The sequence below is a fragment of the Aspergillus aculeatus genome, assembly GCF_001890905.1.
Source record: "Aspergillus aculeatus ATCC 16872 unplaced genomic scaffold ASPACscaffold_6, whole genome shotgun sequence".
Lineage (NCBI taxonomy): Eukaryota > Fungi > Ascomycota > Eurotiomycetes > Eurotiales > Aspergillaceae > Aspergillus > Aspergillus aculeatus.
In genome coordinates, this window is record NW_017962981.1 from 302,248 (window position 1) to 325,479 (window position 23,232).

The 23,232-nt window shown below is 50.9% G+C and overlaps 7 protein-coding genes across 7 annotated transcripts; 4 read left to right on the forward strand and 3 right to left on the reverse strand.

Annotated features, from left to right (window-relative positions):
• Positions 1 to 135: 135 nt before the first annotated feature.
• Positions 136 to 5,797, reverse strand: ASPACDRAFT_77576 (mediator of RNA polymerase II transcription subunit 12). Its single transcript, XM_020204990.1, has 6 exons — positions 4,919 to 5,797; positions 4,265 to 4,862; positions 3,994 to 4,198; positions 3,304 to 3,939; positions 2,948 to 3,249; positions 136 to 2,889 (listed from the first exon to the last, which is right to left on the reverse strand). The coding sequence occupies exons 1-6, from the start codon at positions 5,523 to 5,525 to the stop codon at positions 504 to 506; spliced, it is 4,734 nt and encodes a 1,577-aa protein (XP_020057029.1). The 5' UTR covers positions 5,526 to 5,797; the 3' UTR covers positions 136 to 503.
• Positions 5,798 to 9,006: 3,209 nt separating this feature from the next.
• ASPACDRAFT_42182 (uncharacterized protein) lies at positions 9,007 to 11,600 on the forward strand (the record flags this gene model as incomplete). Its single annotated transcript, XM_020201054.1, has 11 exons — positions 9,007 to 9,043; positions 9,112 to 9,162; positions 9,233 to 9,264; positions 9,325 to 9,341; positions 9,409 to 9,420; positions 9,471 to 9,568; positions 9,634 to 9,650; positions 9,720 to 9,759; positions 11,089 to 11,163; positions 11,296 to 11,388; positions 11,452 to 11,600. The coding sequence occupies 11 exons, from the start codon at positions 9,007 to 9,009 to the stop codon at positions 11,598 to 11,600; spliced, it is 621 nt and encodes a 206-aa protein (XP_020057030.1).
• An 876-nt stretch (positions 11,601 to 12,476) lies between these two features.
• Positions 12,477 to 13,057, reverse strand: ASPACDRAFT_59541 (uncharacterized protein; the record flags this gene model as incomplete). The annotated part of the gene is made up of 3 exons (XM_020203456.1): positions 12,477 to 12,731; positions 12,809 to 12,956; positions 13,047 to 13,057. 3 exons carry the CDS (start codon positions 13,055 to 13,057, stop codon positions 12,477 to 12,479), a joined length of 414 nt encoding a protein of 137 aa, XP_020057031.1.
• Positions 13,058 to 14,261: 1,204 nt separating this feature from the next.
• ASPACDRAFT_1887464 (uncharacterized protein) lies at positions 14,262 to 15,377 on the forward strand (the record flags this gene model as incomplete). The annotated part of the gene is made up of 3 exons (XM_020198458.1): positions 14,262 to 14,614; positions 14,683 to 14,790; positions 14,885 to 15,377. The coding sequence occupies 3 exons, from the start codon at positions 14,262 to 14,264 to the stop codon at positions 15,375 to 15,377; spliced, it is 954 nt and encodes a 317-aa protein (XP_020057032.1).
• A 721-nt stretch (positions 15,378 to 16,098) lies between these two features.
• Positions 16,099 to 18,939, reverse strand: rgd1 (putative Rho GTPase activator (Rgd1)). The gene is made up of 9 exons (XM_020204991.1): positions 18,730 to 18,939; positions 18,602 to 18,655; positions 17,924 to 18,530; positions 17,650 to 17,858; positions 17,038 to 17,596; positions 16,840 to 16,983; positions 16,687 to 16,781; positions 16,558 to 16,628; positions 16,099 to 16,482 (listed from the first exon to the last, which is right to left on the reverse strand). Exons 1-9 carry the CDS (start codon positions 18,889 to 18,891, stop codon positions 16,371 to 16,373), a joined length of 2,013 nt encoding a protein of 670 aa, XP_020057033.1. The 5' UTR covers positions 18,892 to 18,939; the 3' UTR covers positions 16,099 to 16,370.
• A 252-nt stretch (positions 18,940 to 19,191) lies between these two features.
• On the forward strand, positions 19,192 to 20,291 carry ASPACDRAFT_1855248 (putative quinol monooxygenase). Its single transcript, XM_020197429.1, has 4 exons — positions 19,192 to 19,242; positions 19,300 to 19,719; positions 19,805 to 19,917; positions 19,995 to 20,291. Exons 2-4 carry the CDS (start codon positions 19,657 to 19,659, stop codon positions 20,143 to 20,145), a joined length of 327 nt encoding a protein of 108 aa, XP_020057034.1. The 5' UTR covers positions 19,192 to 19,242; positions 19,300 to 19,656; the 3' UTR covers positions 20,146 to 20,291.
• A 1,913-nt stretch (positions 20,292 to 22,204) lies between these two features.
• racA (putative Rho GTPase Rac) lies at positions 22,205 to 23,153 on the forward strand (the record flags this gene model as incomplete). The annotated part of the gene is made up of 6 exons (XM_020202509.1): positions 22,205 to 22,237; positions 22,311 to 22,343; positions 22,419 to 22,477; positions 22,543 to 22,723; positions 22,798 to 23,030; positions 23,093 to 23,153. 6 exons carry the CDS (start codon positions 22,205 to 22,207, stop codon positions 23,151 to 23,153), a joined length of 600 nt encoding a protein of 199 aa, XP_020057035.1.
• Between the last annotated feature and the right edge of the window lie 79 nt (positions 23,154 to 23,232).

The following is a 23,232-nucleotide window of genomic DNA, read 5'->3' on the forward strand; positions in this document are numbered from 1 at the left end:
GTCTAGAGTCGTTGCCAACAAGCTTCCATGGACCCGAATGCATCCGTGCCTCAGTGCAGGATATCACTACGCCTGTATCAGTTGCACTCTTAGAAAAACTAAGCTCGTCGCTGAGAAAGATTGGACTGCAGTGACGGACAATTGGATTATTCTATGCAGCAACCAGATGACGAAATGTTGTACTCGCTTATGCAACCCGCTCCTCGATGCCATCCTGCAAGAACCCGCAACAGACCATTATATGCTATAATTTGCCCAACCCCATCTAACGCCCAGCTTTATTCATAAGTATGTACAACCTGTTAATCTCTCCAGGAGGGTTGGCGAAACCAATGACAACGAGTCATGTGAAGAAGGGAAGAGCCCGAGTAGAAGCGACGAAAGTGCATGACAATAACGTAGCTGCAGATGCAGATGGGTATGTAAAGCAAGGGAAACAAAACACAAGAAATTGAGAGTCACATGTGGGATTGATGGTATTATGTACGTGAAAAGAGCATGCGTTAGGCTCTGATACGCCTGGCATCGAAGTATTTCAGACTCAATGCGGTGTCATTCATACCAACGATAGGAGCTGCATCTTCGAGAAGCTCCCATGGACGAACAGGGTGTGCACCAATGGCCCGCCCGCGGTACTGAACCCGAAGATGACTGGCAATGCAGTTGACACCTTCGCTAAGTCCAGCGGACAGCCCCGATGATACTGCAGTGGACGACTGTTGCGGCGTCTGTTGACCATAGACTAAGCTTCCCGATGGTGTTGGGGTAGAGCCGCCAGCGGCAGGAGACGGTAGAGACGTGGGTTGAGGAGGATTGGAGCTGTCCACGATGGGACCGAGAAGGTAAAGAAATCTAGCATCGTTCTGGAACTGAAGGAAGGGCGGACATTTTTCCTTGAGGAACCGTGCACACTGCTGCCGTGCCTCATCCGGGAATATGTCAATCAGGCAGGCAGCAACATCAAGTGCATGGGTTTGCAGCAGAATCCCAGGACACGGCCGGTAGCTCTCCACTGGTTTGGGTTGAGGGAAATAATCAGCTGATGGGTATAGACGAAGGACGCGGTTCGGAAGACGGGCCAAGGAGATGCAGAAGATGGAGATCAATAGGCGAGTCTGCTCTGGTAAGCCTTGGGATCTAGGCGCCAGTCCCGGGGTGTTGAACGATGCGCGGTGAATGACAACGATACGAAGCAAGGCAGAGAACCAGAAAGCCAGGCTTCTCTCGGAAGACGGGCTAGCTTGGTTTGTCGGACGTGCATCTCCGGTACCAGCATGATTTGCTTGCATTGCCACAAACTTCTGAAGCAGGAACTCCATCTTCTCAACAAGCACAGGCACAATGGTCGGTACCCCAGCTTCAGGAATGCAAGGGGCTAGCTTCTCGATCATGGTCAGGTAGAGCCTTGCAGTCTCGATCGATTGGAGACTATCCGAATTTTCCTCGAACATGGGGATAGAGAAGAAACCCCTCTCAGCCCGCTCCCGAATTTGTTGAATAGCATCATGGCTCATCAAGCTCACTAAGCCATACCAATGATCCTTGTGAGATTTAATGTCTGCCACTGCAGCTTTAAACATCACATCCACGATGCCGTTGTTGTCTTGGCCAGCAGCTTCTGCGTTAAACAAGAGCTGAAGCTTGAGTTGACAAAAGGGAAGAGAAAAATCGTTGTTCATGCGGATAACTTTCTCGGCTTCAAATGTGGTCTTATCGCTTGCATCCGAGTCGAATCCCAGAAGGCTGTCGAGTGCCTTCTGCAGTAAAGCTGTGGATGCTGTGTGTTGAGCAATAAACTTCTGCAAACAACCCTGAACGATGCGTTCCGGATTTTGGGTAAGGAGAAGCCGAAGCAGCATAGTTGCGCACTCTGTGAGGTCATCCCTTCTAGACCCGTATATGGCATCAGTGTTCTCGGATCCGATCAAGGGTATGGCATCACGGATTATGTCGAGGCTTTCTTCGGGATATTTAGCAAGGAACTCCTGCTGCGCGAGGCGAAACCGATAGGTCACCATATCTGCGAGACGACTTTGGTCGGGCTTTGGCGGAATAAGGAGCTCGAAGAGATCCAGCTTCAACCCTGCGACGCTAGGGATTACCGCAACGACCTTCTCCGACTGAAGGAGCTTCTTGACCAAGGTAACGAAGGCATGGATAGTAACACATCCGACACCGATAAGAGGGGGAAGGATCCGCGCCATCGGTAATCTGGTTTGAGACTTCAAAAGTCCACACACCCATCGGACTAACATAGCATCGAATCGCTTGGGATGGAAAGTTCGAAGGTAAGCCATATACCGACATATTTCATTCGCTGAAAGTTTCTTGTGGCCGTCCTGAAGGGCTTTGGTAAGCGAGGCGAAGGATGTGTCCATGGTGGACTCGTCCATCCCACCACCAGAGAGAAGCGTTTGATCGAGCTTCTCCTGAAATAAGGAATCGATCTGGCCGGTAGACACCGAGATATGGTCGGAGAGTGGAGAGGGAGCCGCCACAGCCGCTCTATTCTCAATCCGAGCAAGGTCCTGACGAAGCAGTGCAACGGTATTGAACTCGCTGGGCACTCGAAGACCCAGCTCTATCAACGAGAAAATCAGGTCCAGGCTGGGGGCACCAAACCTTTTCAGGCGGACATACGATTCAACAAGGCCCTTGAAGAGATCATGCACAGCACTGATCACACGGAATGTGTCAAAGTGATAGTTGACCGTGTCTGCAACCGAGGCGAGTACGATACTATTGTCGCAGGTAGTTGCCTGCTTGAGTACGTCCGCAAGCATTGACAGATCTCCAAAGCCTTCAAGGACCTCTCGAATAATGCAAAATTCGGCAGGAGTTAGTGCAGATATTCCCAAGTCGGACAATAACGGGATGTTGCTATATTTCCTGAAAGGGACGTGAGTCTAGGAACAAAAAGATGCGGAAGATTGGCAAGAGAACATACCTGCCTGGTTTGCGATAATGCCCAGCTACACCACGTCGGATCCAAAGACCAATCTCAGACCTGACAGCCCATGTCAAATCGGCAGGGAGGGACAAGTTAGTTTTCAGCGAACCACTCCTCTCAGATCCGAAAATGTTGGGGAGTCGCCCAGCAATTGACATTTGGAGCTTTGCAATAATGGAATTTTCTTCCTCAAGGGAGAATCCTGCACGATCAATCAACATGTTACGGAGATTACGAACATGTTCGGGTAGACGGTGTGATGGAAGTTGAATTAAAAGGCGGATTTCGCTCGATATAACCTACATATTGTCAGCTCAAAGTCCTCAATCATTATGCATATGAGTGTTTCTAACCTGATCTTCAGACGCAGGACTGTGTGCAAGTCCCTTGGCCATCAGCCATTGCAAGTACCTGCCAACGGAAAATGTTTGAGACCTAACGAGCTCTGAAAAGATATGATATATGTGTTCCATGTTGAGTCGGCTATTGCTGTCGAGGCCTGCAACGAAATTGAGTATGTGAATTTCAATGTCAAGTCCGGACATCTTCCACTTCCGTAGTATGCGGACGCTGGTATAGACACGGCGAGACCCATGCCGAAACGGGGTTGCTGCCCACTCGAGGAGTTTGGAGACTAGAATAGTCTTGTCATCAACAGCGTCCAGGCATGCGGAAGCTGTGGCAGAAACGTCATGTGCGGAGCGAAGTGAATCAAAAAGCGAGATGATCTTCTGCTGAGGTAGCCGAACTTTTGCTTCTTGTTGACTCTTCGAAAGCTGAACACGACTGTTGCGCTCCACCAAATTATGGAACATGGTCTGATCTGGCGTTTCCTTCAAGTTCAAGCACGAGGAGATCAAGTCCTTGTATGTCGTCCAGGAATTTGGAAGGATTAAAGATGATGTATGCTCCAAGACCAATCGTCTTATGCAGCGGGACAAACGATCGATCAGCGGCTGAAGGGTTTCGTGATGGCCTGAATTCTTGATCTTCCGAATGTGTCAGTCGAGCAACGATAAGAAAACATGGATCGCAATAATTACCTGTCGCAGTTTCTCAAGCAGGACCTCCGCCAACTTCCGACCACGTTTCCTGTAACGCATGATATTACTCCAATATATGCCAAGCATTAAGAGCCAAACAGGAATGGTGTTTAGCGAGGCGTTTTCCAACGACAACAAAAACCAGCTAAGATACTGATCATGGTCGAGCAAGCGTTCGAAAAAGAGTCGTGATGTAAGGCTGACTCTGTACAACAATTAGTAACGCGCGATTAAGCTTCAAGCAAGAAAGATTTGAACGATATTGACGTACGCATAAGTCATCTTCACCTTCCAATCCGCAGCACCACAAATACCAACGACTCCGTCCAGAAACTGTTGAACGGTAGCAGTCCAGTCACGAACCCATTTGGACTCCAAGCCTAGCGCGAGTGCGCCGCTTGTGCCCTTCCTTTTGAATGCACGAATTTCGTTGGCACCAACACATCTTGCTAGCCATATGGCACGAGGAACTGGGATCCATTTGCCTAAGCATTGATCGAGAAGCACTTTGCCCCGAACGCCATGAGGAATCGTCCGACTCAGCCTGCGCAGGGGCACAGATGGATTAGCAAGATCCCGCAGCCAAGCTTCGCGCTTGTTATCCGTCAGAGTCACCCGAGGGGGTGGCTTGAAGCTCGACGGAGCCGTGACCATATTGTGGCTTTGTCTCTTCTCAAGGGCAGCAGCAAAGACGGAAGAAAGCATCTGCAGACCTGATCGGTGCTTCAACTGCGCATAAAGCGACGGCCGTGCAGTGTTGGACTCATTCTGGGACACCTGCGTGCGGTCATAGTGTCCTTGCTTCGCCGTGTGCTCATTAAGAACATCTTCCGGGTGATTGCCTGTCCATGGGGAGAAGTCCGCAACCTCTGTAACGTTCGGTCAGAATACCGTCTTTGTATAAAAGCTGGGTGAGATAACTTACTCTCTCCCTTGATTTTGGGTGCAATGGTAGGCACCTCAATGCGATACGGTGTGGTTTTGACTTCCTTGACCGGTGCAATTTCAGCAATCTTTGGGGCATCATTTGCCGGCATCTGCTGAGGAGTATACTTCCAAGGGAGGAGAGGTAAAGGAGGCGGAGATGAAGAGGTCTTTCCATGTGCGGTAGCATCGTCATCTTTAACCTCGACAGCTCCAGTCGTCTCCGACAGCAGAGCTTGGAACGACCATGCCGGCCGCCCTCGCCAAGTCAATGATTGTGGTTTGGCAGTCGCGGTCCCAGGAGTGGTTCTCGCTTCACCACCACTCACCAGTGCCGGACTCCCTGTTGCCGCAAAGGCTCCTGATGTCACATCCAATTTCAGCCGCTTGGCTGGCGGCTCACTCTCTTGCGCATCTGCGGAAATGGTTGTGAGGTCGATAACTGCCGGCTGTCGGGGGAGCAATGACGGTACGGGCATTGGCGGCTTCTCCGACTGAGGCTCGGACTGACTGAGCGCTTGGAAGGCCTCAACGCGTCCTAGGCCGTTATTGGGAGCGCGCATCGAGCGACTCCACGGCTGGACGCCGGCAGAAGGATGGGGTATCATCTTAGCGTCATGGTGTATCTCAGCGTCGGATTTCTGGTCATTGGAGTAGCGCGGTGGGTGAAGACGGGTTGAACGCTCGCCTTAGGCTCAGATAGATTCGTGGTTTTCAGTTGTCCCACGAGTCCGAGGGGAAGTTCGGAAGACGTGACAATAAATTTCACATTCGGGCTTCCAATCTAAGACTCCCTAAGGGTGTGGAGTTGAGTGGACGATCCGAGACCGAGCGGCTATACTGATCACGGTAACCGTCGGGGACCGGGGGTAAAGGTGAGAGATGAGTACTGTACTTTGGGGGGGCGAGAGGCGGAAGGCTGCAGGTGGATCTGTCCGCTAGGGGACAATAGCAACTGAACAAAAGTCTGGGGGATTGTGGGAGTAAAGGGGGAACAAAGAAGAAAAAGGTCAGAGGGAGGGGAATTGAGAAATCAAGAAACTCGAATCAGAATGGAAATGCTAAAGGATAAGGTAAAAGGGTAATGAATGCTAACTTAATGCTATTATTGGGGGGGGGGAGGCGACCGAACAGGAAAAGAGCCGAGTACGGCGACCGAGAGAGTTGGCTTGATCTCCAGATAGATAACGTAAGGAGGGACCAACTGGCATCAGCTTATGGTGGAGAAACAGACTGAACATGTAATCTTACCGGATCGACACCCGTCGACCACGGAGATTGATGGGAAGAATGGGGAAATGGGGCAGTGATACCGCGATTTTACCGGCCTTGACTTCGGACGAGTGACAAACCAACTCTTCCCCTGCACGCGTACGGCAATTACACGGAGTACATTGTACAGTACAGTAAGTACAGTCGGTTATCTGCCTCCAACTTATCCTCCCTCTCTCTCTCTCTATCTCCGGGATTAGATGGCTGAGGGATCCATTACTTTGTCCATTTGCTCTTCTTACGTATCTACGGGGTATCTGAACTTCGGAACTCAATCCAGTCCATGATCCATGACAAACGAGCGATTCAATGCATCCAACATTTGCCTCACAAAGTCTCATTCATCATCCATCCCGTTCACGACTCGGATATCCTCTCCTATTCTAGACGATTAATGACCGGACAGCGATGGATCTGGCTCATCGAATAGCCCCCGTGGGATTCCAAGCCCCATTTTTAACAAAGGGTTCTCTTGGCATCATTTGATGGGATGACCACTGCACTCTGCACATCCACGCGATTAGCTGATGATATCGCGGCATATGACCCCATTCTTTAATCAACGGGATCACAAGCAAGATACACAGGCAGTTGAATGCTCAGTACACAGTACCTACTTCAGGAGGGTTCAACCACAAGGAGCCTGGCACAAACGACTTTCTCCAACGGGCTAGCCTAATCAGCTTCCGCAGATCTTCCCCCCTGGCGTGCGCTAATCCCTGCGCCCGTACGGAGAGTACTTTGTCTTCGCAGTATCCGAAGCACTGAACCTGCTGCCATCGGCACAGCAGGTACGCTACATACGGAGTAAGCTGGGTGATACGTACGGAGTACATATGAGCCCACATGGGGTGGGGAAGAGCTGCCAAAGGAGGAGGAAAGAAGCACTCATCATAGTCTGATGCACCACAGACTCCGTACCACGTACCTACTACCTACTGCCTTACTGCCAGACTACGTAGGCAGTCAAACAGACAGTGCATATTGGTCTAGGATGATTCTGAACTGGGGATGAAATCTTTTCCTCGGGTTGTCCTACTTCCGAACATACGGTGAGCGCATCTGGGATCTTCAGATGTGCCAGTGAACCATCTAGCCTAGTCTATCACGTAGTGTGCCTGTGCCCTGACCGGCTGAAACCGACCCTACGCCCAGAACCTATAATGGCAAATGCCCGGTTACCTACGATAATCATTATTCTGTGTCTCCTGGACTCTTATCGAATGAAAGCTGAACTTCTAAGTATTCTGCAACTCCCCTTTTTTGAACTACTCAGAGATGAATCCACCTCACTCCATTTATTGTGGGCCACCGATTTCTCCAATTCAGCCATCGGGCTCTGTGACCCATTTCCCGGGACCGATTGCCGCCCGAGGGGTTTCGAAACAGTCAAGAGTCAAGACTCAAGAGAACCTTTCTGGGAACGGGGTGTTGGCGTCTTGCCCCTCTCAAGTGGCATGATATTATGTGGTATGATGGATGCACCATTTCATCTGGTCATCCTTCTCCGCACGTTATCCCAATTCCATGGCTAACTAGCCACCATAGTATATTCTGTCGATCTTCCTTCCTTCCACTAACTAACCGGTATGGCCTAATTCTCACGTGGCCCGTTCTCTCTCTTCAGTAAAATGTACGTAGTAGTACCCATTTATCCCCAGATCTCATCTTTAGCTGAGCAGCACACAACATCACGCACCATCCTTGTAATGATCGAGAACCGAACCAGAGGCCCAAGTGTCCTTTTGGTCGCCGGAGGGTGTAATTTATTGCCCGAGATTTTGCCAAAGCACAAACCGGGATCCTCACACCACCAAGAACCCATTCATTCTCTGACAGAACAATCGCCATCTCGGCGGCCTGCAGGATGCAGTCCTACGCAGTCGGATCAGATTTGAGTCTCGACAAGCGCCTCCGGAAATATCATTGTCACACAAGTACATAGTACAGTCCCAATCCGAATGAACCCCCAAAAAGGCGCATTTCAATGCTTTGGCCACACTTGCGGATCAGCTCCACGTCCGTGACTAAGCTTCGTATCTGTCATTTGAAAAAAGATGTACGATAGCATAGGTATGCTTCTTATTCCGCGATAGATAAGTCGGTCTCAGGTAGTACAAGACATCAAACAAGAGGACCGTGCATTTACATCCTGCGTGACGACCAGTCAAGGCTCAAGGACCAGAAGACAGCATTTGAGTGGCTTTACATTTGGGCCTTTGTCGATCTTCCGCCATTGACTGTGCTTGCGCAATTCCCCGAGAGTCAAACCAAACTTCTCGTGATCACATAATACCTGGACGTGTCTTGGATGGTTGATGCCATTGGAGCAGCTACAATCCCATTAAGGGGCCAGATCGGATATGCAACACAGGGCCGGTGAGTTTCAATGGCCACTCCAAACGAGCAAGAAGACCAAAGGTTGCCTTCTCTCGGAGGTGAGCGGTCGCGTTCCGATAGAGCGGGTGTTCTCGTTTGTAGACTCTTTGCGCGAGAACTTATGATCAACATGATAACCCTGATAATTTGTAGATCGAATAGATATTTTGGTCTTCTGATGCTCGGCTAAAGTAAGAGTGCCTGACACCCGGTGTTATCCTTGAAGGAGGATTACGCAGAGTAGAGGTCTGATAGGGAGATAAAGCCGGGGAGATATGGTCATGGTGGCAGTATGGAAAGCACTGCACCAGCGAGCGGCCTTTCCGCTTTCGGGCTTGGCGGTGCTGGTCGCTTGGTTGGCCAGTTCAACTGCCTCTCACCCCGGATTTACGCCCCCAGGCTGAAACAGAACTGAGATAACAATCAGATTATCACAAAATGTCGACCAAGAAGGATATGCGCAGGTTGGATCTTGGTATGTTGACTGCTCCCAAGCCTTGAACCTCGCCGAAAGCGCACTCTTGCTGATGTTGACGATCTTAGCCATCCCCTACATTGATCCGCCGAAAGACAAGAATGAGGCCGACATGTCCAGTACGTAACGAGCGATAGAAAGACATATTACTCTCAGGCGCAATTGGGCTCGTATTGATGTTTGGAACAGGCGCGATGTCTAGCACCATGCCCATGGCTGCGGTAAGTTGCGGTCCAGCTCCGCGCTTCACAGCCAGAAGATACTAATCGGCTTGTCTTTAGATGTTTACCAGGAACAGGTGAGCAGGGAACTGTTCTTTGAGACATCAATTCGACCCGTGTAGCTAATAACTGGGGCTCAATCAGAATGATCGGATGGTATATTTCTAGCGACCTTTTGGAGTGGCTATCTTTTAACACATTCATAGGGTGTCTTTCGTCTTCTCTCTCCAGAGCTGGCTGGGTGAGACCCCAGACCAGAAGCGAAACGCTTCTACCCCGGCTTATATGTCTGTATTGATGTCCTGTTCGTGCACCCCAGCTTCCAAGACAATAGAGTATGGATGACTGACTAACGACGCGCGTTCCTAGTGATGGCTTTGGTCGTGGTATGTGTTGTTCTGCGTTGCAGCAGCAGTGCATGGTCCTTTACCTCGTTACTGATCGATATCATGCAGACCTACTTCCCCATCTTCCTGCCTCCTCAGACCGCGCGTGGTGCTGCTGCTCCCTCTCCTTCTCCTTCCCCATGAGGAAAGCCTGTTCAAACATACCCTTGCGAAAGTCTTTTGATACACAATTGATTCATGGCGTTTGCGAATTTGCAACCGAAGTCATAAAGCATATCCGACCATTGCTGACTGGGCAGTGGAAAACTCAAGGGGGTTGGTGTTGCGGCTTCATAGCCAGGGAGCTCTGCTCGCTTGTACAGGGGAATTCAACGGTTCTGTACGAATACTATAATACCAGAAATACCATAATGTCATCTCTGCTAGCGCTCGCTATCGCCACGCATGGGGTAGTACAAGGGACAGTGGCAACTTGAAATGGTTGCAGAGTGCGCGCATGCATTGAAGCTGAAAAGACCGAGCAAAAGAGACTAATGCGAAGGCAAACAAGGACAAAAGGCTGAGGAACAGCTTCAAAGTGTAATTAACTTGGCGGGCAAATGTGTACGTATAGCCAGCCTTCTGAGAATCTGACAGCCTGGAATTAAAGCCCAGTACAGACTGGCTGGCTGGAACACAGCCAGTGCGTAAGGGCTACGTCGGCAGCGTCACGAAAGTATTGGTGGTGAGTGGAGAGACGCAGCCGGGTGCAATGCGCCGAAAAAGGTTGCCACCAAACATGAACTTTCACTTCAAACCAATTAAACATTGAAGAGCCAAACGCCTCTTTCAAGCCTTCTTTGACAGGCGGGCGATAGCCCACCGGATGCCTGATGATGGATGATGGATGATAAATGATTAGTATTATCTGTGTTTGTTCCAGAAATTGAGCCAGAGTCAGACTGCCCGGCTGGGCTTAGTCAGGACCACACCGCCTTCCCCCACAAGGGCGCTAAATGCAAGCCGCGCCCCTCAAAAGGCTCTTCTGTTCTTCTCTTTGCTTCCTTCCCGACCTTCCCACCCTACACTCCATCTAAAAGAACCTCACTCAGTCTCCACGACTCGCAATCGCTCCCCCGCTTTAACAGAGATATTTATTCTCGCCCCTCCGCTCACTTTACCTATACCGCTTTTAAGGGCCGTTTACGACGAAAGGCCGAGTTTATGTCCATCGAAAACCTTAAGACCTTCGGTAAGTCGCTCGCCACCTCCCCCTCCTCTGTGGGCAACGTCAACGTTCATTGCGAAAACACCCCTTCGCATGCTGCCTAGCCTGCTGTGCAACGGTTTATTCTTTTCAAGGATAGAGTGAATGTCACTCGGTGGCGCAGTACGGCCATTCGGCTGGTATTCTGGAAGGTGGTCGGTTTCGCATCACTTTTTGGCGGGGTAATGCTAGGTCATAAGCCTGAGGCTGACACGTGCTCCTTTTCCACAGACCCCTTCGCCGAAGCTGACGAAGACACCGGCGAGACCAAGCAGTCTCAAAACTACATCCATATACGGATTCAACGTACGTCATAATAAATCTATCTTCCGTTTTCCACCCATGCTGTCGCCGTCTCACTGCCCACTGCTGATTGGCTGTGGTGACCTCTCGTCCATGTCGTCCAACACGAAACCAGAGGCTAACAACGATCCGCAGAGCGCAATGGTCGTAAGACCTTGACTACGGTCCAGGGTCTTCCGAAGAAGTTTGACCAGAAGAAGATCTTGAAGGTGATCAAGAAGAAGTTCGGTACGTCTCAACTGGGCCCGCCACGCCTCGACATACTAGGCATCAAACTAATAATCCATTCAGCCTGCAATGGCACTATCGTCAACGACACCGAGATGGGCGAGGTGATTCAGCTCCAGGGTGATCAGCGTAAAGATGTTCAGGAATTCTTGACCGACAAGAAGGAAGGTCTCGAGCTGGATGCCAAGACCATCAAGGTCCACGGTTTCTAAGCACCCCGTCGTCACGTCCCCGTTCCGGTCCCCTTATTTTCTTTTTTTCCGGTCCACGTTACTACTCAGCAGTGGTGGAAGGCTTTAAGAGCAACATCGTTTCTGTGTCTGTCGCTTCTCTCCAGTCATTGCAGTTGCACCACGGCGTTACTGCAAGGTAGGATTGTGAGATGATCGGCTCGTCAAACTGTTGCCTTTGAATACCTTTGCGTCGCTCTTTGCTCGGTACACAGGACCTGAAGCTTTGGTCGAAAAAAGAATACTGTCAAGTTGAACTCCCCTCCTCTCCTCCGGCGCACTTTCGTTAGGCGCTTGCACCGAGGAGGGGGGCAGCAGTGGGTTTGATATTGTTTTATGTCCCGACTCAACTGCGATACCTGGAATGGGATAATGACGGAACGAGGCGTTGGTAGATACCCTTATCTGCATAGATATTTTTCTTAGCTTCTTGTTTTCTTCTGAAAGGACGGTTGAAGGTCTGTTATGTTTGAAGAGGGTTGTGTCTGAAAGTGGAGATTGAGGAACAATCGTTATTCTTGATCTCTCTCATTTCCTGTGATTCGATCGTCTTTATTTCTGCACATGCCGACCTAGACTGTCACTTCCGTATTATTGTCCAAGAATGGAATATTTGTCACGGCTACAACGCATTCCCGAATGACGTAGACTACCGATACTGGGCTTATCTTGATCAACTTGGATGCACAACTAGCTAAAAATTTATGGCAAGGCATCTTGAACACTAGAATCCAGCAATAGGGGTAAATTGGAGGTAGTAGCTAGCTATGGGAGCAGTTGACTTTAGGAAACCACGGAATGGACATGGCCCGTACGAAGTCATTATCTATCTTGGTTGATCTTACAGTCGGTCAGTCTTTACAGTTCGCCCGGACGATACGCCCGACTGTCCGCAACCCGCATGCGCAGGAAAATCTGAACCGCCCAGTCCCAGAGTTTCCGGGTGATGACGAAGACGGGCACCTCGGGTTCGTTCTCGCGGGTGAGGTGCAACTGTAGGAGCAAGGAGGACATGCTCACGAAGCTGGCGACCGCGACGACGAGCAGCGCCGCCGCCGTTTCACGCTTGATCGTGGCATGGTTTTGCGTGGCGTGGTAGAGGAAGGTGAGGGTCTGTTGTAAGGTACGATAGCAAGTTTTAGTGTGACTGAAAAAGATCCCGGGGATAAATAATGGGGGGGTTAACTTACCGTCGTGATGGAGATCCAGGCAGGGAGAAGCAGACGGGGGTCATAAGAAGCCCCCGAAAGATAAAGGACCCAAGAAGTTATATAAGCAATCAACCCGTTCGTAGTGAGGAGACGAATAACAACAGCTGGCGGGGTATAGTTCAAAAGCCTGAAAGGTAGAAACTGGAGTCAGTTCCTACGAACCTTTCGCCGAAGTTGTTGCCATTAATCCCAAAAGTGGCGGAGCAAGAACACATACCATCGAGACATCATACAATCAGCAAAAAAGTAAGAAAGATATGCGGATGCACAGCACTGTGAGAGAGTTAAACCAAGACACTTTGCTTCTCTTGAGATGAATCAAAAGAGAGAATTTAAGACAAGCGATTTGTGCACATGTACATACCCACATAATCGCCAAAGCCACTTCGGTGACTCGGAATCGTCGCTCAACATCCCAGTCTTGCCCGACACTCCCAACTATCGCCGCCGCCCACCCCTCCCCTCCCATTCCGGGTTGGATGTGCAGCAGCTCGGCCAAGAATGTGAACGCACATCGCAGACCCCACCATGCGGCCGGGACGGTGCTCAGCGCGCGGCAGATCACCAGAGGCAGATACCATTTGCGATCCACGCCTAGGATGACAGCCACGCGGGGGTGAAGGGCCGACGAGGGGACCGAGTGGCCGTCGCTGTCGCTGCCATCCTCGCCGCCGCCGCCGCCAATGCTGCTAGGGGGAGGAGGGGCCGGAGGGGAGGAGGGCGGGACGACGGCTGCGGGGGCCCCGTCTTTGTCGCGGGAATCCAGCTTTGAGAGAATGGACGTCACGGAGTTATAGAAGGTGGTAGATTGGAGGAGCGATTCGTCGGAGGGATCGGGCAAAGGTATCAGGTCAGACGCAACTGGTGACCGGAATTGTTGAATAGGGATGGGCGCAGATGCAGCATCACGACGACGAGGAGGAGCCAGCCTTGAAATCACGGCATATGCGGCCGTTGCGCAACAGAAGATGGACGTCAAGAAGATAAGAATGGAGATTTATGGCGTCCCAAGTCGTAGATGGTTGAAATGTTGTGGAGAAGAACCCCCCTGGACCAGAGCTTTTCCTTGTTGTTTACGGTATTAACTCGTCGGAGACGATCGTGTTTGAATCTCTGGGGAACTGACGAGCCCGAAGATCAAAGACCAGCTGATCCCACCGGACAAGAGAATTCTAGGCAGGAACCGACGTCTTTCCAGTTGGACAAGGGCACACACGATCCAAATCGAAGGCTTGAAGCCAAATCAGCCAAAAGCCAAAGCAAAAGCCCGCGGCGGTGGCGGGCACGTGACCTTTCCGGAACTTTGGCGGGTTTCGATTTTCCCCCATTCGGCTCTCTTTTGCGATCTGACTTCAATTCGTCCAATTCATCCACCCTTCCTCCCAAGTGTTGCAGAGAGAGAGGTACACTTCGCGTGTCCATTCCGCCCATCATGGCTTCATCGTTGTCCAAGGGGACCTTGTCCGCGGCCGTCAGAGCCAGCAGCACCTCTTTCGCTTCCTCCGGTGTCGCATTATGCCAAACTCGTTCCTTTTCGCAGTCCATCCAGCGCCCTGGCGGCGTGCGCCCGTCAGAGTCCGTTTCAATCAGGCCTCCTCCTCAGCCCAGTACGAGAACTAGAACCAGACAAATGGCGAGATCGGAGCTTCCGCAGGATATCGGACTCTTGCCCGGCACCTACATCCGTCCGTTGTGGAAGGATATGCCGTCCTTCATCCATCAGCGCCATGAACGCCTTCGGCTGGAATGGCTGTGGCTGAAGCACGCCGTCCAGAATTTCATTGGGTAGGTTCTGGGTCTTGTCAATCTGTATTCTGCTCTTGCTGGGCCAGGGAATTAACTCGATCATACAGAGTCATCGCCTACAGCCGATACTTCAACAAAGGACTACCCCTCGAATTGAAGGAGCGTCGTCAGATCGCCCAGGACTTTCACCGGCGCATGTTAACTGCTTTCGCAGCGTGAGTGCCCCATGTTTACCACGGCCTCTTCACTTCCCTCAACAATATAGACAACAACCCCAACTCAATACTTACTCCATGCCTTGTTCTGCAGGGGCGACACTGCCACCATCAACAAGATCTGCTGCACCGGTCTAGCCAAGGAGCTCAACTCACGCATCGCAGCGCGCCCAAAGAATGAGAAGGTCACCTGGAGCCTGGACAACTATAACCGCGACGCCTCCACCTTCTGGACCGGTGCCCGCGTGGTGTCGGACCGTGCCACTCAGATTCCCGAGATTCCGAACTCGGGCGTGCGCCAGGTCGTCGTGCGCATCACCAGCAAGCAGACCGCCGGCAAGTACACGGCTCCCGCCAAGGGACAAACCGCCCAGGACTCCACCGCTGTGGCTACAAATGAAAAGCAGCGGGACTGCACAGAATACATCGTCATCCAGAAGCTCCGGTGGACGGGCGAGGACACCGGCTGGCGCGTGTGGGGTCACGCCACTCCGACCACAGTCGACGATCTGACCAGCCCCTTCTTCGCTCCTGGTCTGACCCTAGCCGAGCGCTTGGAGGCTCTGAAGGCGGGAATGGGTCGGTAAATTTGAACAAGCACTTGCTCAGTTGCCTCGTTCCTTCCCCTCCTCGTTGTGACCTGACCAAGACCTGCTCCGCAATAATGGCATGGCGTGAAAACATTTCATGAGCGGAAGGCATAGAAACGGGGACCCTCCTCTCCCAGCCGTCCTCACAGCCCAGAGATCAAGTTAGTCAGATGCGACCGTCGCCGTGGAATCCTGACTAAAACCTGGTTACGGATCTCTCCCTCCCTCGTCTTTCAAAATGAAGTTGTGTATCAATACGATAGTCACGAGCCACTACTCCCCGCAGAAGAAAAGTGTCTATTGCTGTCTCTTCCTTTTTTTTCTTGTCTTATTAGCCGGGCTCTCTCTCTCTCTCTTCCCCAATCTTTGCATCATATACTCTTATTCTTTGTGGTTCTTGGGCTGCTCTTTTGCTCGCCTATCAATCCTCTTGTCTTACCTAGAATCTTTTTGGTCACTCATGCAACGGGTCACTAACGCGCTGGATACACCTAATCAGTGTATTGGGCGATCTCCCACACTGTTCAATGTATCAAATAACTATATCCAATCTCAATGTCCTATACGACTTCACGTGTCGCAAGTAGACACCCTCTTAACACCTTCAAGGAGAGGACGCATCACGGAGTCAACAACGCGGGCCTTTACTCAGCCCATCGCTCATCTACGAGCAAGAAGAGATGGTAAACATATGAAGAGCGGCAAAGTCTCCACCCTCGGTGCCGGTATTAGGTGGGGTAGCGATGACATATATACACGTATAGAAATCTGAGACCCGATCGGGGTTTCCAAAGCAACTTGAACATAGAAGAGAACAACGAGAACAAAAGCAGCGACTTTGAAAAGACATGGGAATAGATTGCAGTGGTATCCGCGTGAGAAGAGGGAGGTGAAGCGAAAATCCAAGGATTAGCGGTTCTAGCGGGGAGGCAAGATGGTTTGGGGGAAAAAAAAGATTAGTCATGTCCGCGCAGCACCATCAGAAGATATCTAATCGTCGTCGAAGATTTGGAACGTGTTGACGAGGATCGTTTCGATGACACGAACTTGCCAGCCTGCATCGGCGATGTTGCCGCTGGAGCTGGCTCCCATGAGGGTTGGTCTGGGTTGGCGGGTGTCAGTTTATAGTATCAAGGGAGAAAGATGGGTGGGAAGGAAGAACGGGTGGTGAACGAACCCAAAGCAGATGGCGATATTGCCTGCATTCATACGGTTTTGCGTGTAGTGCTCTTGGACCTTGTTGAGATGCTGTCACATGTTAGGAGAAGTGTCTAGGGGGTTAAAAAAAGAATGGCTGCGGGCATACAAGAATCAGAGCTCGCAAGGTAGCATAGTGGGCATCAGGCAGGTTGTTCACGAGCGCATGCAGGGAGTCGCGGCGTGCAATGTCATCATCGAGACCTGGAGAACATGGGTCAGAATTGGTCTTGAGTTTTGTATTTTGGGAGGGACTCCTTACGGGCTGCATGAATGAAGTCGGTATAATAATGCGATGTAAACAATGGGTCAGGCAAATCTCTAAAGAACTGCTTCAACAACCCCGCGACACTATTGACGTCATGGTAGAAGTTTTCTGGGTTGGTGAAGTCCACTTGAGACGAGTCTGCCGTGTAGATGTTAGACCACATCCGTCGGATCGAGAGATTATAGAACTAACCATTGTCGAATAGTGCCTTCATTTGACTAATATGGGTGGCACTTCCAGATAGACGATAGATCCCCTCCATATCAAGCCCGAAAAGCTCAATTGCTTGGAAGCATTGGTAGACGATCATGGGCACCGCTGTCCCATCTCGTGTGTACAGATCCTCCAATGATACACCGAACACCGGCTTTAAAGGAGGTAAGTGTGGCTGGAAACCATTGCCGTGCGCATGGAGGGGAGTTTTAGCTGGCGGCGCAGGTGGTTGACCTGCAGCGTGATGCGGCTCCAGAGGACCAGAGGAGTTTGTGGGATAAGGTGGCTGTGGTTGGTATGGCGGTGATCTGAACGAGTCTGGATTTTGATGGTATGGCAATGTCTCAGTAGCTGGCGCCGGCGCCGGAGCGTTTGTGGGTGCGGGCGCGGGTGCGGGCGCTGGCGCTGACGTTTGGGTAGATGCTTGTGGAGTGGAGAGGGTCTGTGTGGAAAAGGAGGAAGGGAGGAAGGCCGATTGTCTTTTATGCTGCGTTGTGGGTGCAGAGACAGCTGCCACAGGCCCAGAGCCACCAAGAGTCTTGTGAATGTGTCAGCTTGAACTGGTTCAAAAGCTCAGGTAGATATGCTAACCGGATGCCGTTGATATCTGATCTGTTCTGATGTCACTGCAGCAGGATTGTTCTCGTGACTAAGAATGTATTCACGGAAATCCTTCTCGTTATCAATTTGCGACACAACTTCGTACAAGCTCTTTGGCGCCAAAGCAGGATTCGCCGTGCCATCCTTCAGGGGGCTGATTGACAATCCTTGTCCCAGCAGCAGCTTCTCGTTGAAAGTGGCTTCCGGACTGTCAGCACAAATAACATGCAAAAGGTGGGGGTGGGGGAAGCATATTGTTGCGCACCAAATTTCTGCAGCTGCAGCGCCAGGCCAGAGTCGCATTCCGAAATCAGCTTCTGGATGTTCAAGACGGCTGTAGGGCGGTGGGTTGAGACAAGTTCCTGTCGAGCCGTCTGCGCAGCTTGGACCTTGGCAGAGTAGTCCGAATCCGCATTCTGTACTTTGCGCGACAGCTCCTCCTCGTGCTGAGCCGAGGACTTGTGGCCCTTCAGACCGAACTTTCCGCCCTGTCTGTCGCCCGTCTTCACACGGTCCAACTGTTCAGCCAATGACACATATTTGGCCTTTGCCTTTTCAGCGGATGCTTCGGCCTCCAGCACCCTTTTCTCTGCACTCAAGCCAGTCTGCTTCCATTGCTTGCGGCCACGTTCAATATTTGTTGCTAGCTCATTGAGGTCGTCGGCCATCTGCTGCAACGAGACGGCGAATTGAAGTCCATGATCCGCCATGCGCTCATGAAAGCGATTGAGGTCATTGTAGCTGTTCCCATACGTGCCCTGGCGGTTTTCCGTGCGATGAGCCGCGTCGTGGAGCGAGCGGGACAGCTTTTTCAAGCCTTGCGCATGCTCTTCTTCGAGGCCGGATCGCTTTTTGAGGAAGGAAGAGAAATCCTGATGATCAGTGCAGGGCTAGTTAGCGCATTTGTGCGGTTTCACACGGTGGTGGTGTGGTCGAGGCGAACCTTGGCGGAGGCGACACTTTGCTTGAGCCGAGTCAGGAGAGTGGTGATACCAATCTATGTGACAGAAGGTATTGCGGTCAGCACAAGGAATAGACTTAAAACGACAGTTGTGGCTTCAAATCCCATACATCTGAATAAATGACTTTATCCATTCTAGCCTTCAATTCCTCCGTCATCGGGGGCGGACCCGAACGTAGGTCGTTAGCTGCGGAGTGGCCGACAGAGCCAGCACTGGATGGCGGCGCATCGGGGTCGAGCCCGGCGCTGTGTGGTCCAGAAACGTCTGCCATGAGATAGGATGCAGTGGGTGATTACAAATTGGGAAGATGAAGACGCATTGAGGGAGCAATGCAAATAAGATGTCTGTAGGTGTATATGTATGTATGAAGTTCGGAGGATGATTTGCGGAAGCCTAACTAATTATCAGGAGCAAGTCACACACAGCACTCAGGCATCATCATGACCCGATCGGGCAAGGCGGCGGGTGGGGGAGGCTGAGCCAGTGTGGCTTGCAAGTGGGCTGGGATCCCGGAAGGGGTTTAGTGCAGGTGGCCGGTGCTTTTCTCCTGCCAGGCACGTTCCTCCTTACAGTCAGTCCTGGACACGCTGAAACCCAACTTTTAGTGAGTAACTTGAGTTATGTATGGAGTAAAGTTATTCATAACTTTAAGTCTCTTGACTATGCTGACCTGCTGAAGCTCCGAGTTTGTTCCGAGCCTATCCCGATTCCACCCAGCGCACCGTACAGTTCTAGAAGGTTTCAACGGCACGGACGGCCTTAGTAAGGCTGTTGAATTTAGGATTTCTCAACATCGCAATTAGGGACGGAGTTAAAGAGACGGCGATGACAAATGCGGCCCATGTACCGAGGCAGATTGTAATCAATCTGAATGCTCTTGTCTAAGAATTGGGGTTCCTCAGTGGGTCGACAATGTGTATATAAGCTAGTTGTATCTTCTTGCCTGAAATACTGAACAATCAACTCAAAATCAAGACATCTCTCAGAATCACCAGTGTCAATATCAGTTCGGTACAGCTACCGGATCACCACTATAATGCCTTCCACCGAAGTGAATGTGACCGTCTTTGCCTATCCTCAACCCGACAAGATTGATGAGGTCAGTGCCCTTCCTCTCTCTAACTCTCTCTCATCTTTTTACGCGCCTTTGATCAAGTGGTGGGCCGCCAGCTGACAGACATAAGGTTGCAACCCTTTGGAGCGAGCTTTCAAGCCAAGTGCAGGCCAACGAGCCCGACACGCTGTTCTACTATGCCTTTGTCAATCAAGATCGAAATGCAATTGTGGTCGTAGAGAGGTAGCTCTTTTTTCTGTCCCATTGCCCCACTTGCTCCTGTGTGATAGGAACCTGGAACTAAGACTATCCTATTGCAGATACCGTAACCAAGAAGCCCTAGTGAAGCACAGCCAAACGCCCTACTATCAGGCATTCATGGCCAAGGCCGGGGGTTTGATGGCCAAGCCTCTTGAGATCCAGCGGGGTGGTGGTCCATTGCCCGAGTCAACCAAGGTTTCCCGGCTGTAGATGGAAGGGATGGGATGGACCCTAATCATGAGAATCTTTGTGCATGAAAGAAGTATATTGGTGGTTCTGAGCTGTATAGGTTAAGTTAATCAACATGACCTCACTCTGCACTCCACATCAATAATACCGAATCGGATGGTGGCTAGGTCTGGTATAGGCGAGCTAACGATGCGAGGGAAAATCTAGAGGTTGGTACATACTGTAGTCTACTTCTGGCAAGTACGAGTAACTATAAGCAGTAAGCAGTTTAAGGTACAGCTGAGGAACAGATTACCCCGTACCTACTCCGTAGTAGGTAAGGTATAGGTAGGTTCACATGTATGTAGACGCTTGCAGACAAGGAGCTTTAGCTACATAACGTCGTCGTCCTCTGTACTCCGTACTTTGAGTCGGCATTCAATCGGAACGCTAATCGAGCTATCCCCGTCATTGCAGCGTACATATCCAGAGCCGATGCTTAATGAACTAATATTAGACGGAAGGATGGCGGTCTGCGCCTGGTGCTGCAGGAGGACCGAACTAGGTGCTGATGTATAGTTAAGGACTTTGGTTGTTCGTTTCTTATTCATGGACCAGACATCGGGGGGTGTTCTCTTGGCTTGTGGTCCGTGAGCCATGTCGATATAACCAGTCATAGTGTCAAGGGTACTACTGCGTACGATGTATGGTCGGGTACAACAAAATGAAGATCAGGTATAGGAATAGCAACGCCGGCGGAAGGGTGTGTTTGACAGCTGGGAAGAGACAGAAAAGAACCGAAGATAGCTAGACAGACCCCTGAACCGGCAAAGGGTGCAAGCGCCGTCCCTTGGATCCCCACGGGACCATCCATTCAATTCCAGAGACTGCGCATTCTGCCGGAGGAAAAAATCATGGCTGTCGACAAGAGAAGAGGCTGATATTGGATACATGCTTATGATTGGTGTTGGCTTCCCAGCCATCGCGAGTATCTCGTCCAATTCCACCTTCATGATGATTCCAGTTGTAGGATGGATTGGATTAATCCCAACCAACTAATCTGACTAGTCAGTCGTCGCCTACCCATGACTGGCTGGCTGGCAGGCTGGTTGTTCTTCTTTCTTCTCTTATTCTCTCGCTCTATCTCGATTCTCGTGAGGGACAATTAGATCCAGTGCCAGAATCAAACATCAAGCACCAAACATCGAGCATCGAGCATCAAGCATCAAGCATCAAGCATCAAGCATCAAGCATCAGAGCATCAAAGCATCTATTGATCAATAGTCTCATTGTTCATATTGTTCAAGGAGTATTTAGTGTATTCATCCGTCTGGCGAAAGTTCCGCCTCAGTCCTGACGTGAGTACCTCTCCTCTCTCTCTTCCACTTACTTTCCCTTTAATCATAGTATCGTGCTATCTATCAGTTGCTGTTCTTGTTTTCCCCTCTTCCTTGAAGGTTCCTTTCCTACATTGTGTCTTCCTCCCCCCATTCCTATTATCCACTTCATCCACTAAACCAAATCCGAATTGATTGATCGATCAATCCCCCCTCCCCCCCCCTCCTCGTCTCTCCCCTCCTCAATCGACTCCCTCACTCTTACTTTGCACTTCTCACCCGCTGATTCACACCTCTCTTCATTTCAATCACCTCCTCTCCACCTCCCTCCCTTCCTCCACCTCCACCACCACACCTGTTTTGCAATCTTCTTTCCTAGTCGTTCTATTTTCATCCTTCCATTTGGATCTTTTCCTTTTTCTTTTGCTTGCCTACCATTATCCCTTTTACTTCACCTGCTTAATTTCCTGTCTCGCACCTTTGGCAGCGTATTTGTGTCTTGTGTGTTGTGTCGCCGTTATCTCCGTTGTGCATTGCGAATCCTCCCTGACCGGTTCGATTTGCCTTTCGGTCTTCAGCAGATACCCGCGCTACTTGGTTACACGCCCGCCCGTTAAGCCACGACGCAACCCACTCCCCCCGTTGACCCCTTTGAATCCTCGAGCTCCCGTGGAGTCGAACTCGTCCTTACTATCGATCTGTCGTGACCGTCGCAACCGTGTCTATCTTTTGTGTTCATATACCCTCTAGAATTATAAGCGAAGATGGCGACAGGACCTGCGACTCAATCCCTGAAGGTCAGCTCCTGCCAGCGACATCCACCATGTTACTCAACTGAGCTGCAGCTAATCATTGAGTGCTGGATTACAGTGTGTGGTAACAGGTGACGGTGCTGTTGGAAAAGTACGTGGTTTTTTCTCAGTTCCCATTACTGCTGGGTAACTTCTGCTGGTCATCCATTGCTAACGCAGCTGCCAGACATGTCTCCTGATTTCGTACACAACCAACGCCTTCCCCGGTGAATATATACCCACCGTGTCCGTGATCCCGCTCTTTTGGAGGCTCTCGTCTGATACGAATACCCTGTTAACCCGGCCCACAGATTCGACAACTATACTGCCAGTGTAATGGTAGATGGCAGACCGATCAGCTTAGGACTTTGGGATACTGCTGGACAGGAAGATTACGATCGTCTTCGCCCGTTGTCCTATCCGCAAACCGATGTATTCCTGATCTGTTTCTCCATTGTTAGCCCTCCCTCGTTTGATAACGTGAGAGCCAAGGTACTTTACCCCTGAGAGGCCATGCTCGCCTGCCCCAAGTCGCATGTCGAACAACTGGACTGATCCTCCTGCAGTGGTTCCCCGAAATCGAACATCATGCTCCCAACGTACCCATCATTCTCGTCGGTACCAAGCTCGATCTGAGAGACGATCGGGCCACTCTAGAAACTTTGCGCCAGAGGAAGATGGAGCCCGTCTCCTACGAACAGGCTCTGGCCGTGGCCAAGGAAATCCGAGCACACAAGTACCTGGAGTGCTCCGCTCTCACACAGCGTAACCTGAAAAGTGTATTCGACGAGGCCATTCGGTATGTTGTTGTTCGCAAACTGCCCCGCCCTAGCGTCTCGAGCTCTAACCAGTTGCTCTCAGTGCTGTCCTCAACCCCCGGCCTACGGCGAAACCGAAGAACAAGAAATGTGTCATTCTGTAGATCGTCTCCCCCTCACTGCATCTTCCGACCTATAATATAAATAACTAATCCGGCGTCTGGGTTTTGGCTGTAACGCCCC